This window comes from Musca domestica, unplaced genomic scaffold (genome assembly GCF_030504385.1).
Source record: "Musca domestica strain aabys unplaced genomic scaffold, Musca_domestica.polishedcontigs.V.1.1 2, whole genome shotgun sequence".
NCBI lineage: Eukaryota > Metazoa > Arthropoda > Insecta > Diptera > Muscidae > Musca > Musca domestica.
In genome coordinates this window covers 52981-73750 of record NW_026712249.1, presented here as the reverse complement: position 1 = coordinate 73750, position 20770 = coordinate 52981, and the positions used below count along the sequence as shown (strand labels likewise).

At 34.8% G+C, this 20770-nt stretch overlaps 2 protein-coding genes across 4 annotated transcripts in view; one reads left to right on the top strand and one right to left on the bottom strand.

Moving 5' to 3' along the window:
• LOC101890335 (probable cytochrome P450 28d1) overlaps window positions 1-16077 on the top strand; it is a 77307-nt gene extending 61230 nt beyond the window's left edge. The window contains exons 1-7 of one of the 3 annotated variants that reach the window (XM_059121520.1): window positions 3913-4156; window positions 4213-4351; window positions 5249-5356; window positions 9314-9409; window positions 9484-9888; window positions 15209-15596; window positions 15715-16077. In XM_059121520.1, coding sequence (XP_058977503.1) covers window positions 3966-4156; window positions 4213-4351; window positions 5249-5356; window positions 9314-9409; window positions 9484-9888; window positions 15209-15596; window positions 15715-15881 — 1494 coding nt within the window. In that variant the 5' untranslated portion in view covers window positions 3913-3965 and the 3' untranslated portion in view covers window positions 15882-16077. Of the gene's footprint in view, window positions 1-3912; window positions 4157-4212; window positions 4352-5248; window positions 5357-9313; window positions 9410-9483; window positions 9889-15208; window positions 15597-15714 lie in introns of those variants that run through there. The other 2 variants (XM_059121519.1, XM_059121521.1) reach the window with 2 other exon arrangements.
• LOC101891074 (uncharacterized) lies at window positions 15950-17408 on the bottom strand. The gene is made up of 3 exons (XM_059121522.1): window positions 17011-17408; window positions 16787-16955; window positions 15950-16729 (listed from the first exon to the last, which is right to left on the bottom strand). Exons 1-3 carry the CDS (start codon window positions 17382-17384, stop codon window positions 16013-16015), a joined length of 1260 nt encoding a protein of 419 aa, XP_058977505.1. The 5' UTR covers window positions 17385-17408; the 3' UTR covers window positions 15950-16012.
• Window positions 17409-20770: the final 3362 nt, after the last annotated feature.

Here is a 20770-nt window from a genome sequence, read left to right as displayed (position 1 = left end):
AACGTTGTCAAACTATCGCACACAGTGGGCATATACATGCAATATTATGCCACAGAACTCGTTACAAACTCTAAATACCAAATATCTAATTCGTGTGAGATATATGGGCACCAAGGCGAAAGTACAGGTGGCACAGTAAGCCCGTCTGCCCTCTTCCTTTACCGTTAAAAACACATATTAGTTAAAAAATTATAAAAAAAATTGACAACGAGGCAAACGTATGGTCTGAATTGGCCTCATGTGTGTGACCTTATTTAATTGGCCTCTGTAGTTACTATCACCAAAATACGAAGTGGTGGCCTATACATAAAAATTTATGCTACCATGATGAACTGTTTGGTACGAAGGTAAGGTACAATTTAGTACTTTTGCAAGGTTTGATTTGCCATCCCTGGTCTTCGTTGGTTTTAAAAAATGCTAAATGCTTGCTATATAAGAGAAACTGGCATATGTTAGCCCAGATATTTTTCTAAGAAAATATATATTCAATAGCGATTATGTATAAACGGTTCGGTGACATCATTGACTTAAGTTTAACTGTGATTTAATTATTTTATTATTTTTTTATTGCATTATTTACATGTCCGTGGATTTTAGTTAAAAATACGAATAATAGATAATTATGAACATAATTAAAAATTTCAAATTAATAAGCTCTTGATAATAATGGAAGAAAGCCAACGAAACGTCGAGCAAAAATGAAATAAATTCTTATTTTTATTTCAAAAACTAGTTAAAAAGTATCAGTCGGCTGTGCCAACAGATGTATACCCTCAGCAATGTTCGGATAATTAAATGTTTTTTGACTTCTGTTATTTTTATAGTTATTATTCAAACGATTGACCCTCTATGAATAAATATGATAGAAATATTGCGACGTGCCATGTTTGAACTATATAAACTACTGAAATACCAGATATAGTGGACCGTAGTATTTCATACTTCGTCTAATACTGATAAAAATATGGGTATGGCAAAATTACAAGAAAATCGAATATTTATATTAAATTTTATGCGAAATCATAAATTCTATTTTAATCTCAGGTGTCTGGTTGAGAGAAATATATAGGTATAGCAAGTTACAACAGATAAAAGTATCGCAGTATCATCTTCACAAAAGATCTTGTGATAGCATGTGTGAAATTTGAAGAGAGTTGGATGCTTATTTCGCTATCTTATAGCGTTTTTTTAACCTTGAATCCTATGTGGGGGAGGAACCAAAGGGAATGGTCCGATCTCTAACAGCTTCGTAACAGATCTAGTGTTGATAGAAATATTGAGATGTGGCAAGTTTGAATGGGATCGGATGTTAATCTCGCGTTATGTGAGCATCATGTATATTCAAAATTTTGACCCTTTGTGGGGGAAGTACCATGTATATTCAAAATTTTGACCCTTTGTGGGGGAAGTACCAAAAGGAGTGGACCGATACATTCCATCATCAAATCAGACCTTATGTTAATGAAAGTATTGTAATGTGTGTAATTGTCGGACTCTTACATCACATTTCATAAGAGTTATAACTATCTAAACTTTGTGGAGGAGATGCTTGATGGAATGGACCAATATTGTCCATTTTCGCACCCGACCTAGCACTAATGCAAATATTAAGACTTGTAAAGTTGAAGTAAAATCGGATTATCCTTTCTCTTTCTGTGCAGGATTTTTTTATAACCACAGTCATATGGCTAGAGAGGGTATATAAAATTTAATGCGGACAAAACATGCCTAGTTGAAATAACGGTTTCAATCTGTCAGCAAAGCTCTTTAACTTTTTTTTGAAAATTTAGACCTTTTGTGGTGGAGATACCAGAAGAAGTGGACCGATATTGTCCATCTCTGAGCTCGATATAAGTTTAATAATAATATTACGATGTACTAAGTTTGGTCCAAATCGGGTACTCCCTTCAAGAGTTATCGTGCGCACCAGCCAGACAGACGGACATCGACTCCAAATGTCCTGAAACGAATTCGGTCCATAGAGACCTAGGGTCTAAAACCGTTATTTCGACGAGGCACGTTTTGTCTGTATCAAATGTGTACCCTCTCTAGCCATATGGCTGAGAGTATAATAATCTGACCGAAAAACCCCGATAAATACTTCTAATATATAATTTTGATTTTATACACTCAGCCAATGTTTTTATCTGTATTAGATGAATATCCCTTACTTTAGGAAAAGTAAAGGATAAATTTCACATTGTTGGGTTTTCATTTAAACATCTTTCCTTTAAAATAAATGCATTTTTCCAGAGATATGGCAAGCTTTTCGCAAATCATAAAAAGGGGATGACAAAATAAAATAAACCCATTTTATGGCGGAGGAGAAAGAAAGAGGAGTTATGTTTGGCAGCCCGACCTCTCCATAGACAGAACTAACTACCTTTCAGCAAGGTCAACAAAACATTACAAACTGAAAATTCGTTCAAATCGTTAACATAAGATGTGACTGGAACCTTTAAAATATACAAAACAAAATTATCTTAAACGATTAAAACTGGCAAATCGTAGATCAACTACAGCTGCAACCTAACATTTTGTAGCAAAGTATAGATTTTTTTACAGAGAAGTCAATCTTCCACCCAATGAGTAATTGAGTACCTATCGAATATTTAGAAAATTGACAAAATCGAATTCAAAATTTACTTTACAACACGAATAATTGAGCTGTTACATGGGGACTGTTATAAAACGAGGACACATTATTCTGGATAGATATACTTTTTCCATTAATTAGGTTACTAAGTTTCAAGTTAATGCCATGTTCGAAATAACTTCCGACTTTGTGGATGAAAACTCCAAAATACCGAAAATATTATTGTGTACAAAATGATTATTAGAAAATAAAAATAAAAAGGAAAGAAAGAAAAGAAAAGAAAATAAAAAGGAATAATACAGGTGTATATGGAAATTTTGCTTCATCTACCATAACCATTGTGACCCTTAAACAATTGGTTGCCAAGACTACAGCAATAACTCACCAAACGAGGAAAACGTCACAAAATATTTAACAACGAAAAGCGGTAATTTGCGACATTGACTGCAACAACATTTTTAGCAAATATTTAGCTTTTTCAAACAGAGAACTTATATGAGATAGTTTTGGAGAATATTATGTTCTTAAATGTATGCATTGAACATTAAAAAAAATATGGGCCACCAACGCGGACTGGGCCAGTAAATCATGTACAAAACTTTGAAAGTTTAAAAATTTTGTACGATGCATGAAGTTTCGATTTAAAAATTTATCAAACTGGACAAATTGTGCATTTTGAGTAGTAAAAATGGCTAACACAAAGTGTCGGAACGAATCTAAAAGGTGGACCTTTCGCTGACGAAGCAGCTGGCTCTTGCTTGTTTACTTTTTTGCCCATGTGTCGATGACGTTGTACATGTACATGCACACTTGCTGTTAACTTACATTCTTATACCCTGGGTTAATAGCAATATTATTTGCTGTGTGGCCTTACAACAATTCCCACAATGTATGCATTGGTAGTGTGAAGACTCTACCTCACCTATTCTAAACAAATTACGTGACGTTTGTTGCCACAGCAGCGTAAGGCGGCGAACACTAGTGCATTTGTCTATGCTTTTATGTCTTTAAACTGTATTCATTTCTCTGAACTTCTAAACAATTTTGAAGACAAAGAACTTCTGTCCTTTCCGCAAAAAATGGCTTTTGATTTGGTACTATTTGAGAAGATCAGCAATTCAAAGATTTTTAGTTGCCACCAAGATATGTATTATGTCATCTTTGTTGCTATGAAAGACGCCAGCACGTAGTACACATATTATATTATTTAGACTTAGGCGTTTTTTTCTGGAAACGAAAAATGATCTCGACTGTGGGTATTTTCGTATTCTGCTTATCAGTGTCGCTGCCTCCGAATAAAGCAATTTCGCAGTCATTGTAATCATTCATTTTCAGAACTTAAATCTGTCAGTGCTGTTTCAAAACAACGATGTGGCTGTTAATAATTTTGGTGTTGTTGACTTGTACATGCTTGATTGCCTATTTATACCTGACATGGAATTTCCACTTTTGGACTAGTCGAGACGTCCCTGGCCCAATTCCGTCAATTCTGAAAGGCTCGTTTCCGAGAACATTGAACGGTGATTGCAATTTAGTTGAGGAAATGCATCAAATATACCTGTAAGACCTTGTCTGTTTGTTAAGATCATTTGTAACTTACATTCAAAACAATTTAGGCAATACAAAGACAAGCAAAGCTACGTTGGAGTATTTTCAGCTCGCAGCCCGAAATTATTTATACTCGACCCAAAATTGGCATCATCGATACTTAAATCCAAGTTCAACAGTTTTCGAGATAACGAATCTTCATTGTGGGTAAGTTTATCCTCAAATGGCCCTATGAGAACCTGGAGCAAACATTCACCTCTTTTTTCTATTCTTACTCGCACCTTCCGCGGTTTAGTGAAGCAAAGATACTCTAACTACTACTTATTTACGAAATATTTTGAGCGATATTTTTCCAGAGATACAGGTATTTGCTGTACAAATTTTTGAGACTTTGTATCCTCTACATAGGCTAACATTTAAGCCCCGAATATACTTATATTCGAACAGAGATGTAATATTTGCATAAACTATTTTTATACCCCACACAATATTACGGAGGGCATCTTAAGTTTGTAACTCACATAAGTGTGTGTATTTTGTAGGAAGCAGGCCAATGTAGGTCTATGTTTTTGTGTAACTCGAACTTTCTAACGGAATTGCTTACAATTTGATATTTAGAGATCGTAATTCCAGTGGCAGGCATTATTTATATAGGCACACGTTTCCACATAAACCCAATAGAACGGTACATCCCCATATTTGGTAGTTTGTTGGTTTCAGACGCATTTTTACCATATAATTGTTTCAAAGTTGGTATCGGAAAATTGGTGTTTTCAAGACTTTTGCTGTGTTCTCCAATCGATTTTAGTGGCAAATATGTATTTCCCTCGAGTATTAAATCCCGATACTATAATTTTTTAAAATTTTCTTAACCCTATGTCATAATTGAAGACCAACCATATAATGTAGATTCTTATTTGATAATATTTATTCGTTTAGAGAGTCTAAAATATGTGGAAATGTCTCAAGAAGTTGAATTTTAAATTGTAATTCGTTGTAGAGAAGTTCATCTGCATTTATGTTTTAGCTTTTCTTGGAATATTAAAACGTGAAATGCTTTCATTTTGATTGGCCATAGAGTCTATCTTACTATTATTGTTTCAGACATCTTCCGAAGTGGAAAAGCTGAGACTCTGCAGTCCCTTTGTATCTGTCGGAAATGTGTGGAAGGAGAGGCGCACCGAACTTGGACAACTTGTATCAACAAAAACGGTGAGTTCCAATACTTTTCAAATTGAAAATGTTGTTAGAAGCCAAATAATGTTATTCATTAAAAAATAATAACATTTTTGGTGATTTCGAAAAAGTGAAAAAGCTGAGCATTTATTACTGTAGTTTTTTGTTTTTTTTTAATCAACGTTCGCGGGTAAAAAATGAAAGTGAACCATAAAATAATTATTTCTGAGATGTGGCGGAGATGTGTTGACATTTACAACAGTACATAAATCTGAAGCCGTACGTTTAAAAATTGCACGGAATGTATTCAAAGAAGAACGTTTAAACTCGCTTACTACGCAACAACAATAATTTACTTTTATTTATAACAGATTTCTTTACCACATGGTAAAGGGTTGTTTATTTCGCGTAGATGCAAACATAGTCACATCATGTGCATCATCCGAAAATCCGTTGGTCATTTGTTATCTCAAATCGAATTAAGTTTGGATTGATACCATCTTCGATCAATATTATCATTAGATCTTGTATGAAATTGGAGACGAAAGAGAATAATTTTTATCTACACACAACGGAAAGCGCAAAGAGCTCAAGCTTTATAAGCCACCTTTGTTGTAAATAGCCAACCTTATTTTATCTGCAAATATTCCTTTGTACTCATTCATTCATACTTACAACCTTACAGAGTAAGCGATTTGACCAAAGCTTGCTACGTCTCAACGTCTCCTTCCGGTACCTCACCCACAATGGATCGACATTTTAAATAGTATATTAAATTGAGAATAATTATTCAATGTTTCTTCTTACTTCGTTGATTAGATCTAGTATGAATATATGGCTCATCGGCTCATTCTGCTAACTTCCCATAGCTATAATAATATCTCTATCAATCATATATCTAATATAAATATTCAATTTATTGGTCCACTCCTTTTGGTGCCACCTCAAAAAAAAATATATAAACATTTTGTTAAACAATTAATCGCATATACAAACCGACTGATTTTTTTTTAATTGTTTAAAAACTAGTTGAAAAGTATGTATACCCTGAGCCACTGTTCGTTTATTGTCAATCGTGCCCATTTCGCATCTGACCTAAGTCTGATATAAATGTACCAGATTTGGTCTATATCGACAACTACATTCATTTTACGTAAGAAATGTTATAATTTTTGGAAAATTAGGAAATGTGCGTGAGGTACCAGATAATGGTGACTGAAGCATTCCACTCTATCTAATACTAAAAACAAATGTTGGCATGAGCATCTAACATTTATTTCCAAGTTTATGATAATAATTAATCAAAATTTAAACATTTCGTGTGCCTATGGTATATATTCACATCAGATCTCAAATTGCCAAATTATAAGAGATATAAATATTGAAAATTGTGACCCTTTGTGGCGTAGATACCAGAAGGGACCGATATCTATTAGGTTCTCACCAGATCTTGTGTCAATAGAAATATCGGGATGGGTGAAAGTTAAAAAGGGTCGGATGCTTACTACGCATTTACAAGCGTTTTGGTTATTCAAAAATTTGACCCTTTTTTGGGAGGTACCAGAATAAGTATTCCATATTCATACCAGATTATGTGTTGATATCAATAATGAGGTGTGTTAAATTTGAAAAGAATTTGATGCTTATTTCGCATTTTTATACCCTCCACCTTGGAAAGGAGGGTATATTAACTTTGTCATTCCGTTTGTAACATCCTTAAATATTCGTCTTAGAACCCATAAAGTATATATATTCATAATCAGCATAAAATTCTAAGTCGATTTAACGATGTCCGTCTGTCTGTCTGTCCGTCTGTCTGTCCGTCTGTCTGTTGAAATCACGATACAGCCCACATTATTTAACGTAGAGCGCCAAAATTTAGCAGAGCTATTTGCATTGTGTCTAGGATGGTTGGTATTGAAAATCAGATATATCGGTCCACGTTCTGGTATAGTCCCCATATAACGGTACCTCCCGATATTCGGTATTTTGATGATTTATGCCACATTTTTCACGGATTTGTCTGAAAATTGGTATTTGAAGGTCATAACGGGTCCCTGAGCGTGTGGCAAAACATTGCATGTATAGGTCCACGTTGTGGTATAGCCCCCATATAAAGGTACCTCCCGATATTCAGTATTTTAGTTTTTTTTTTGCCACATTTTTTCACGGATTTGTCTAAAAATTGGTATTTGTGGGTCATAATGGTTTCCAGCTCCGGTGGCGAAACATTGCATGTATGGGTCCATGTTTTGGTATAGCCCCCATATAACAGTACCTCCCGATATTCGGTATTTTTATGGTTTTTGCCACATTTTTTCACTGATTTGTCTAAAAATTGGTATTTGTGAGTCATAATGGGTCCTAGTTCGTGTAGCGAAACATTGTAATTATAGGTCCACGTTTTGGTAGCCCCCATATAACGGTACCTCCCGATATTCGGTAATTTGATGATTTTTGCCACATTGGTACTTGTTGGTCATAATGGGTTCCAGCTTCGGTGGCGAAACATTGCATGCATGGGTCCATGATTTGATACAGCCCCCATATTTTGATGGTTTTTGCAACATTTTTTCACTGATTTGTCTAAAAATTGGTATTTGTGGGTCATAATGGGTCCTAGTTTGTGTAGCGAAACATTGTAATTATAGGTCCACTTTTTGGTGTAGCCCCCATATAACGGTACCTCCCGATATTCGGCATTTTAATGGTTTTTGCCACATTTCTTCTAATGTTTCTTTTACCCTAAGGTGGAGGGTATTAAAAGTTTGGCCCGGTCGAACTTAATGTTTTTTTACTTGTTTTAGAGTCATAATTATTCCACATTTTTACCCTTTGTGTGGGGGTACATGTTGAAGTGGGCAGATATTATCAATTTTCGCACCTGATCTGGAACTTATGCAAATATTGCGATTTGCAGAGTTTTCACAGAACTGAATCACCTTTACGTGTTTTATACAGTAAATAATTTTCTTTGAAAATGTTGACCTTTTGTGGGGGATGTACCAGAAAGAGTGGACTGGTATTGATCAAATCCGAACTCGATCTCAGTTTGAAAATGAAATTACGATCTACCATGTTTGGATCAAATTGGATGCTACCTTCGAGATTTATTGTGCGCACCAGCCATCGAGACATCCCTAGTTTGTTCCGAAGAGACCTAGGGTCTAAACCCGTTATTTCGATGAGGCACGTTTTGGCCGTATCAAATGATAAATACCCCCTGTAGCCATATGGCTGAGAGTATAAAATTGGGGAAGAGATTAAAAAGCTCGAAAAGTCGAACTGGATATGTAACGCGTTGCTGGCCAACAAATATGTCAATGATATAACTCATGTTTAATTGTTATTATTTAAGTAGCCAATAGGTGGGTCCCTTTTTTTTATTTTTTTTTTTAGGTGAGTCGCAATCCAGTATCTGTCGGGGGACAACTGTTTCATGGGATAGAATGGCAATTTTAATACACCTTCGAGAGTTATCGTGCGCACCAGCCATCAAGACATCCAGACGGATGGACATCCCTAGTTTGGTCCGACGAGACCTAGGGTCTAAACCCGTTATTTCGATGAGGCTCGTTTTGGCCGTATCAAATGATAAATACCCCCTGTAGCCATATGGCTGAGAGTATAACTTTTACACTCATATTGGGGAAGAGATTAAAAAGCTCGAAAAGTCGAACTGTATATGTAACGCGTTGCTGGCCAACTAATATGTCGGATTTTCCTATATGTTCAATGATATAACTCTTGTTTAATTGTTATTATTTAAGCAGCCAATAGGTGGGTCGCATTTTTTTAATTTTTTTGTTAGGTGAGTTGCAATCCAATATCTGTCGGGGAATAACTGCTTATGGGATAGAATGGCAATTTTAATACACCCTCTATTTTATGGTTCACTTCAATCGGGTTTACGATCGCCAGTTGGGATATTCTCAAACAAGAAAGGATGTTCGGTACATATATTCATTTAAGCACTCTATTTTATATTCGCAGGTGCAATCCCACATCGATATCATAAAAGACTGTGCAGGAAAGATGACCGAATATATCAACTCACAAGACCCGAACACTGTGTGGGATATAAAAGACGTATGTGATTGTAAATATGCATGTACTTATTGTTATACATGTACGATAAAAATAGGTCTGGAATTTATCCGCAGATAGCAAATCGTTTTACATGCGGCGTTATGACAAAATACATCTGGGGTATGGATGAGAATACTTTCCAACATGAAGGAAACTACTCGCCAACTCATCGTATGGCTACAAACATGCTTAATCAGGCAATGCGATGTGTCAAATATTATGGACGCACAGCATGTTTTCCTTTCTTGCGAAAGGTCTGTCCAGTTCGGTTCTTTCCCGCCCCAACAGAAGAGTATTTCATTGGATTGGCAAGGGAAGCGCTACAGGATAATGAACTTAAGAGCAGTGTATTAAGCCGTCTAATACAACTAAATGCGAAAAATGATTTGACCTATATACAAATGGCCGGACATACAACCACGGTATTGATTGACGGATTCGAGACAGTTGCAATAGTAATAGCACATTGTTTGTTAATGGTACGTATAACGCTATATTTATGAATGCATATAAAAAGCCACATTGAAAGAAGCACTTCCGTGTTATAACAACATTAGAAGCAGGAGAAAGCATCCCATCTAGCGGTATCAGATCAGCTCCTTTTTATTGATCCTCGATGTATTTGTTCTTATAAATACACACACTCCTATGTACACATTTATTTCTTTGTACATCATACAATCCCTCAATTGGAAAAGTGTTTAAAGTGGCTTGTAAGAAATTACTGCAGTACATACATATATACGTCACACATTTCTTTAGACATTGCAAATAATTAACATTTTTATTCGGTTTCCCAAACAGCATTAGTCTATTTTCGGACACAGTTTGAGACTAAATAACGTGCTTCATTTAATATTTCTAGGATTTGGTTTATAAAACCCGTGATTGAACGTGTTATCCCGTTACTAACTTTATTTCAGCATATATACATTTCATATTTCTTCCTCAAATGACATTGTAGAAGCTAGGGGCATTACTCGATATATTTTGCTGCACATTTACTACCTAGGCTATTGCAATTTGTACTGAAAACTCCTCCAAAGTATAATATTAAGTCCTGTTTCATGCAGTACCCTTTTTGTCCCAAAAAAGAGAGAATACTTGATTCTGCAACTAGCTTAAAAATCATTTTCCAGACAAAAATGTATTCAGATTTCTTGCATAAAAATAAATCACCAGATACTCAAGGCCACGGTCTATGGATAGACCAAGTTTACATGGTAAGCGCAAATGTGATTTGATCTTGCTTTCAACATATTTTGTAAGAATTTTAATTAACCGCAACAATGTCCAAAAATCTGTCCGTCATCTAAAAATACATGTTAAAATTTGAATTTTTTTAATTTATTTAAAAAGTGTTTTCGTAAATGAAAAATTTATATTAAATAAAAAATATACAGATTTATATTAAATAAATAATTTACAGATTTTTTGATTTAACGAACTATATAATGAAAGCCCAGTTCATTAAATTGAAAAATTCGTTAAACCGAGTGGTATTCGAAATCAGGCTTGCTTGGTAAAAACTATTGAAATAACAACTATTATATGGTTTGGACAATGCAGTAGTTAAATTTTTTAAATTAAACAACTTCCTTTAAATGGGATCCTAGTAAGTCAAAATATTGTACAAAATTATTTGTCATAAAATTCTACTATAGGTCATAGAAGATGTCAAATTCGAAATCTAAAATAAACGCCATGAATTCATATATATTAAACAGACGATTTCAGGTTAAAACCGTTCTTTGTGTGCGTTTGTGCTAAACTTCGAAAAAAGCTTCATTTTAGAAGGATAACGTCAAACACAAAATATTCTTCATCAAATATCTATCGATAAACCACTAAAGAGAAGAAATATCTATTTTTCATTGTATATCAACAAAGTATTAGCTTCAACGTTCTCAAAACAACTCGAAAATATTTCTTAATTTTTTTGATCATTTTTTCGCAATTCGCCGCCAATTTTCTTATAATTTCACTAGACAATAGTCAGTTTGTGTTGTGGAACATGCCAAGTGGCTTGATAGTACTCGTTTTTAGATCAAATATCCAATATAATTCTGGATTCTTAGGCCAAATATTATTAAGGCCCTTATATAGTTTTTACCATATACAAAGGGACCACTATAATGTGAGATATATTTTATAATATTTAGGATAGACCTTTAAAATTTGATAGAGATCTTTACATTACATCCAGAATCATTGGTCCAGAAAATGGGTTACAATTTTTTGGAATAGTCCGCTTGTAAGGAAAACTTCGATTTTAAGTTATTTGCAATAGGTCCTAGAAGACGTCAAAAGTATAAGTCTTACCCAAACGCCAGAAATTCATATACGTATTCTGAGAGGAAATCTCAATTTCATGGTTTTTATAATGTAGTGTAGCAAATACATTACTAAAAACAGTAAGTAAAAAAGTAAAAATATGCCAATGAAAAAGAGAATATTGTTTGTTACATTCTTTTTTTTTTTGTAATTTTTGCAATTTTTTATTTTTACCTATAATTTTGAATTGTATTTTTCATGCAGTTTTTTTTTTACATCCTACAATTCTATGTGTTGAGTGTTTTGTATGCAGTTCTAAATTATCGTCCAATCCTCACGAAATTTGCAAGGGGGTGGGGTTAGGGTTAGAATTGATTTAAATTTTTTTGATTTTACAGTCGCTCTAGAAGGCACAATTGAAAACCAATCGGCCAGTTTGCATGAAGAGAGTGTTAATAACAGGACAGAAGTCTAACATTTTGGATGATCACGACCATGATCAAAACCAAATACATCGTAGTACAAAATTATTGATGGGAATGGATAGATAACTTATCAATTAGAAAGGACCTGCATTTTGGTGTTGATAGGCCAAGTAGTTATTACTACATGAAGATTTAAATTTGACAATTGCCGATAATCAGTATTTTTGTCCAGAATCAGTAAATTGTTTTTTTTTTAATGTATTGAGTGACTCCATCAAACGTATTTATAAGGGTTTCAGCTGATGAGGTTGAAGTGACCACCTCAATAAAAAATGTGATATCTTCAAGATATGAGTAGAAGTGACGAATCGGAATAGGTTTTAAAAAAATGTGTTGAGGACAGAGCGCAAAGACGTGGAAACATGGCACACACTGCTAAGACCAAGAAGCGTCACATTGAGAAAACATTGTCGTAACAGACAACGAGCAGACACAGCTTTAAATGTTTGACTGGATATGGATACATTTGATATTGATTCTGTAAGTAGGATGGTTCTACTATTTTCTTTTACAAAGTATTTAAAAAAAATGTTATTACTCGTATCTGGGAACCTAATAATTCCACATTTAGAGGGAACCCGCGTATTTACTATTTCGTGAATTTGTATGATCGATTGTAGCGGAAGTCATAACAACAGACGAGCTCAACTTCCCACTGCAAATGCTAGGGAACTCGGCTGGAGAACTTGTAATTGTCAAACAGTGGGCAGTAATGTTGTAAAATGAGGATCAAACAAAATAGAGCATTTCTGCTACAGGTGTTGGAATCTGTTGTGAGCCACAAGTACCAAAGTTGAAACAAACACAAATACCATTATATGGGGGCTATACGTTGACCTACTTTTTCAGCATACAACATTTATGCATCACTTACTGCCTGTTTAATTTTTGAGCTAAATGAAGTGAGGTGAATATAGTACAAATATATGTTGGATAAAAAAAAAAAAACAAATTTAAAAATTAAAAAAAAATATTGCACTACTTTAATGCGTTAATAAACAAAACCATTAGAAAAGCAGTAACATGACATGCATACACGAAGGGTTTGTCCTTCGGATTTATTTATTTCATAGGAAATACCAAGCGTGCAGGAAACTGCAATTTTTTGAAGTTGAGTGGCATTTCTATTGCAAATAGTGAATTCGAGGTACCAACATACTTCCCCGTAATAAGTACTTCACCGTAATTCTATTAATATTCGCTAAAATTATTAAAATACCGAATATCGGGAGGTACCGTTATATGGGGGCTATACGCAGACGTGGGCTTGCACAGACAATTTTCAGTCTTAGGCTGTAGTATACATTACGAACTTAAAATACCAAATTTGAAACAATTCCGGTGAATAATGTCGCTAAAATCATCAAAATACCGAATATCGGGAGGTACCGTTATATAGGTGCTATACGAAGACGTGGACCTTCACAGACAATTTTCTGTCTTAGGCTGTAGTATCCATTACGAACTTCAAATACCAAATTTGAAACAATTCCGGTGAAAAACGTCGCTAAAATTATTAAAATACCGAATATCGGGAGGTACCGTTATATGGGGGCTATACCAAAACGTGGACCCACATATCACATTTTCAATACCAAAAGTCCTGCAGACATAACATACGGTGAATAATGTCGCTAAAATCATCAAAATACCGAATATCGGGAGGTACCGTTATATGGGTGCTATACGAAGACGTGGACCTTCACAGACAATTTTCAGTCTTAGGCTGTAGTATCCATTACGAACTTAAAATACCAAATTTGAAACAATTCCGGTGAATAATGTCGCTAAAATCATTAAAATACCGAATATCGGGAGGTACCGTTATATAGGTGCTATACGAAGACGTGGACCTTCACAGACAATTTTCAGTCTTAGGCTGTAGTATCCATTACGAACTTCAAATACCAAATTTGAAACAATTCCGGTGAATAATGTCGCTAAAATCATCAAAATACCGAATATCGGGAGGTACCGTTATATGGGTGCTATACGAAGACGTGGACCTTCACAGACAATTTTCAGTCTTAGGCTGTAGTATCCATTACGAACTTCAAATACCAAATTTGAAACAATTCCGGTGAATAATGTCGCTAAAATCATCAAAATACCGAATATCGGGAGGTACCGTTATATAGGTGCTATACGAAGACGTGGAACTTCACAGACAATTTTCTGTCTTAGGCTGTAGTATCCATTACGAACTTCAAATACCAAATTTGAAACAATTCCGGTGAAAAACGTCGCTAAAATTATTAAAATACCGAATATCGGGAGGTACCGTTATATGGGGGCTATACCAAAACGTGGACCCACATATCCAATTTTCAATACCAAAAGTCCTGTAGACATAACATACATTTTAGTAAAATTTTATCAATATACTTTAATTCGTTCGGAAGCTAGAGTGAGACGGACGAACATCGCTAAATCGACATAAGATTTTATCCTGATCAATAATATATACATATACCCTCCATGCTATGGTGGAGGGTATAAAAAATAAGCAATATTGGTATATTTTTATTGGATTTTTTTATATATCAGATATTTTGGCTATCCGCATCAATGTAATTATCAGAAATGGCCTTTTTGTGTATTTGTGTCTCCCCGGGATAAAAAATATTCGCTGTAAAGTGGAAAATTCATTTTTAATAAATAATTTGCGATCATCTCAAAAACAATATTCATCTATTCTGACCTTAACCCCAGCTACATGCAATTTCGTGAAAATCGGCTCATAATTGCAACCGGTAACGAGATTACAAATAAACATGGACAGACAGACACACGGACACAAATAGCTGCTTAGCCTCAGCTTGCCGAAATAGGAATATTTCGAGGTGTTACAAACTTTTTGGCTCAATTAAACTATAATACCTCCAGCATATAGTGTTGCAGGGTATAAAAACCTGAAACAATTTAAATTTGCACATTGTTCACAATATTTTTCTAATGGTCAAAATATTCATTTTTAAATAATAATAAACAATAGAAATGTTTCGGAAAATTATGTCTTTTCCTCCTGATATTGTTTCAGTTAGCAGAAAATCAACGTGTGCAAAATAAACTAAGGACGTATTTGATCGAATGTGAGGAACCAGAAACGTGCTATGACATAACAACAAACACCTACTTAAATCAATGTATTCAGGAGACACTTCGACTCTTCCCACCACTAGCAACTCTCTTTAAGATATGTACGGAACCGATTACCATAGAAAACCACATGAATGGCTCTAAGGTAGAGTTAAAACCTGGAGATGTAATATATATATCATCATACTCTTTCCATCACGACCCGGAGTTCTATGATGAGCCCGAAAAGTACTGGCCCGAGCGTTTTGATGAGGACCTAGGTGGTGTCCAACGGTATAGAGATATGGGTGTATTCTTACCTTTTGGAGAGGGGCCGAGAATGTGTCCAGGTGAGTATTTTATTCCCAGGAAGAACACCAATGTAAAACAATGCAAAAGCTAGCATAATGTTTTCTCTCTTTCGTTTCATAATTAAATACAATGCGCTCTTTAATGTCTCTTTTGCAGGAATGAAATTGGCGCTAATGGAAATTAAAATCGCTATAATGGAGTTGATACGAAATTTCGAATTAGTCCCCTCTTACAATACTCGTTACGACAAAAAAATCGATTCGGACTCATTTTTGCTAAGGGTACACGGCGACATCCACCTTCACATCAAGCCCGTAGCTTAGTATGTAATAATAAATTGAACCATGAACCACCAAAATATTTAAGGAGGAATGATCCTGCATAACAACTCTTTGCGGTTCACCATCACCAATGATTTAAAGTTTATTCGAATTTTAATTCAGACAGATTCAGTTTAGTCGAATACATTCATATCGTTGAAATGCAATAAAGTATACGAATACATATTTTTTAATTTTTCTTGAGAAAATATTTGTTTGAATTTTTTCCTTGCAAACTCTGCATTAGAGAAGTTTTCGAAGGTGCTGTCTACTGCTAGATTCTCTCCAATGCTAATTATCGGGTAGATTGCATGGTTGGCGAAGAAGCCGAAGGGTTCACGCCGTGTAATTTGTGTTCGCAACTCTTCGTAGGATGGTATGGTGTTCCACTTAAGCTTCGATAAGTTTGTCTTCAGTTCATTGTAATAAAATCGAATAAAGAAATCCCTCCTTGACTTTAACAATTCTGGCGACAGACTCGTGTAGAAAAAATAATTTATATCAATTCCAGGACTTCCCCAAATGCTCATTTGGTAATCTAGAAATACCATATCTGACGGGACCGAATTTTCGTCGTATCTAAACAGTACGTTGTTCACCCATAGATCACCATGGTTCAGAACTTCAAATTCTCCGGCAAGTGGTTGTTGCATCGTTAGTAAACGTTCCAGTAAATTAGCTGAGTAATCCTTCATCTTCCGGACAATTTCCTCATACCCATCCCATGATTTGACCAGGTCGATTAAGCCATCACAACTACTTTTAACGAAACCATAGAAGTTACTGTTCTTTTTTTTAAGCGCCGAAGTTGCAAGGATGCCATTTTTGAATCCTGTCAAAAGTGAAGGATCCTAAAAGGGAGTATGTTTACATTATATATGTTTACAAAATTGACAAAAACGGCGTACCTTTTCCATTACCGAAACCGAAACACTGTGAAATTGAGCTAGACGTTTTAAAACCATTAGTGCGTGGATTTCATCTAATCCCCTTTCTCTCGAGGCAAGTTTGTATCCAAGAGCATTTAAATCCTCAAACACAAACGTATTCACCGGGCTCTTCATACTGTAGAATATCCTGGAATGATCGGTAATTAACACAGACACAATTCAACATGTAACCTTACAACTACCTTGCTCCAAACCGAACTTTCTTCTCCATTAAATTTTCCATCAGTGGCAAAATGTGATAATAAAAAATCTTCTCCTTGAGGAATACTTCCATGTCTTCCAAAAAATCCGTAGCGGAACAAGGAGGCGTACTTTTAATTATGACGGACATAACCGAAGACCGATTCTGCTGCTCTTCGGACCGACCTTTGTACTTCAGTTGGACCCGATAAATGAAACTACAGTAGTTGTCCCCAGTTTTGCTTCCCATATTCACATCAACTTTTTCTATTTGGCAATTGCTTTGTTGAAGCGCATTTTCCAACACCTCCTCAAAGAAATCTAAAGTTAAGTGCTTCGGAATCACTATTACGGACTTGTCGTACACAATCTCCATTGCGAATGCTACCACATACTCGTAGGAGAAACAGCAGGTCGTTTATATACATTTCAATACCGCATAATAAGCGGTTACTTGTCAAACGCATCATCCTATTCATTCAGTATTTCTATTGTAATTCGCGTGATAACAAATGTATGTGTATTGTTTGTTCACTCTATATATTATATAAGGTAGTCTCGTGCAAACATATAATATGGAAGTCTTTCATAAATTTTTATCGACTACATTCAACTTTTTAATAAAAACTGAAATTAACTCCTTCAATATGGACGTCACCAGAAAGACCCAAAGGCGTACCCATTACGAGTGTTTTTTGGGGGGAAAAATGCAAAGTTATAACCATGAAGTTAAGCGATCGTTAAACTGGCAATATGAAGGTGCTGCGTTCAATTAATATTTCAATGGACCACAAGCACCACTCTTTTATTTATAAGAAAGAAGAAATGTAACTATTTATCCTAATAAGGAATATTGTAGTACAATTAAGTATTTAAGTCTTGTAGTTGTTAACATTTCTTAATTGAAACTTGCAGCCTTTTTGTGTACATCCGAGGAGGATTCGCAACTTCAAAATTTCGGCAAATTCTCTGTAGTAGAATGTAGTAGTCACCTTTGCTATAAATCTTTAAAATAGAGTATATCTCTAGGATTAACGCCAATGCCCTCGCTCACAAACGATGATGCACATTTTGAATCCATTCGTCTTGCATAATCTTCCGAATACAAATGCCTTTTTTATTTTATTTTGTTTATATTATTTTCTTCTTGAGTTATTATTCGTGGGTCGATCTAGCGGCGTCCAACCATCCATTTGTCTGTCTGGTGCGCACGATTACTATCGAAGGAAGTCTCCGATTTCGTCCAAACTTGGTACATCGCATGGTACAATAAAGTAAAGGCAGGGCACTGCTACCAATCGATTTTCTTTTTTTTTTTATTTGCCAGGGTTAACGTGTCAACTTTAGTTGTGTACGTATGTGTATTCTTTTCAATTATATGAAAATTGTTTGGAAAATATTCAAATTCAGTTGGAATTACAATGCTTATTACAACGTATGTATGGACACAATTTACACTTTTTGTGGCGAAATAAATATTTAGAGACATATACGATTAGATCTTGATTTTGAAAATAAATTTTGAACTTTCTTTTAGTTTTCGCGTATTTATTTATTTAAATTCAATGCAACAAGTTGTTTTGTTTATTCAATGCAAAACAACAAATTGTTGCAATTGTTGATAGTAATTGTGACATTACAATCCATACAGGTAGGCACCTTTTTCCAACTTAGGCTACCTTGTCATCATTGTACCATGGTACATCGTAAGATTATTGTCAAACTTAGATCGATTTGAAAGAAGGACAATATTGGTCCAATCCTTCCAGTACTTTCCCCACAAAGGGTAACAATTTTGAACAATTTTGGCAAAAGCTTCGAAGCCGAATATCGGGAGGTACCATTATAAGGGGGCTATACCAAAGCGTGGTCCTATACATACAATCTTTCGCCACACGAACTAGGATCCATTTTTCAAACAATTCCGTGAAAAAATGTGACAAAAATCATCGACTATAACAAAGCGTGAACCGATATATCTCCTTTTCAATACAAACCATCCTAGACAAAATACAAATTGTTCTGCTAAATTTTGAAGCTTTACGTCAAATAACGTGAGCTGTGGGGGTATAAAAATATTGATTATCGTTCAGATATAGCCCATATACAATTCTAGCAAGTAACACTCGTCGTTTTGGATTTTATGTCGCAGTTTCCGACCAAATAAATTCGTATTTCTATTGTGAAATCTTTTCCGGGAAAGTTTGTATCATATTAGTTTTCTATTAAGCAGTTCGCCTGCAGATTTAAAGTATTTTTAAGCATTGAGAAGCATACGGGAATAAACGACAGCAATTGAGTATTGTTAAATATTTTTTAGTAAAAATGTGTTATATTGGTTCCCTATTACTACTACTTCTAGTTTTCATTTCCAACAGAATGGGTTTCAATTTCGCAATTTGGTTTCGCATATTCTACACAAATTTGGAGTTCAACACTTTTTCATTCAGAACCTATCTATGTGCCCAGAAGAGGTCGCAAGATATTTCATAGAGTTTTACACAGACGTATACATTATTCCTAGGATGATTGATTCCCGTTTAGATGTACCCCCTACAAAATCCTACAATGTAACACTCGTCGTTTGGCATTTTATGCCTCAATCGCCGACCGAATAAGTTCGTATGTCTAGTATTGTGAAATCTTATCGAGCAAAACTTGTATACTATTGGTATTCTATTAGGCATTTAAGTATTTTGAAGCTTTGAGAAGCATTTTCCAAACAAATTAGTATTTTAGCGCTTCAGATTCGCAGAGAATATAAATCTATTTAATACGGATATTTTGGGTTCAAATGAGATGAAAACTTTCCATACGAAAATAGTTGGACCACGTTTGGATACAACCTCATTTAGATGTTTTAGACCAATTTTAAACAAGTTTCTGTCTTAGGCTGAAATTTGAAACAATTCCGGTGAATAATGTCTCTAAAATCATAGAAATGCCGATTTTGGGAGGTATCGTTATATTGTGGCTATACGAATACGTACATTTTTGTTTGTTTTGCTATGATTTTCTTGGCTTAATGTGTCAACTTTATTTGTTTATGTGTGTGTATTCTTTTCAATAATAAAAAAATGTTCAGAACATATTAAAATTCGAGTGTTTTCAAAATGTTTATTGCAATATATGCATTTACAAAATCTAGTTTTTTGTAGCGAAATAAACCTTTAAAGATAAATAAAACATGATTTTGAAAATAAATGTTTGCCTTTCATTCAGTTTTCGCAGTTTTGAATTATTTATCCATAATCAAAGCAACAAGTTGTTTGGCTTTTTAATTGTTTTGATAGTAATTCTGACATTACAAGCCAAACAGGTAGGCCTCTACGCTTGTAATTTTTTCAAAGTGGGCCTACCTTGTCTTCATTGTACCATGGTAGTACCCGTTACAAACTTTAAACACGAAATTTGAAACAATTCCGGCAAAATCATAAAAAATATCGAATATATGGGGGCTACGCGAAGACGTGGACCTGCATACGAAATTTGAGGCACACGTGTATTTAGTACACCTTAAGATCTTCAAATACGAAATTTGAAACAATTCCGACGAATAATGTCGCTAAAATCATCAACATACCGAATAAAGGGGGTAACGTTTATTATGTATTGGCTGTAGTACCCATTACAAACTTCGAATACGAAATTTGAGAAAATTCGTTTAAATACTGTCGGTAGAATCGCCAAAACACCGAATATCGAAAGGACCGTAATATAGGGTCTATACGATAACGTGGACCGACATGGCCTATTTACGAA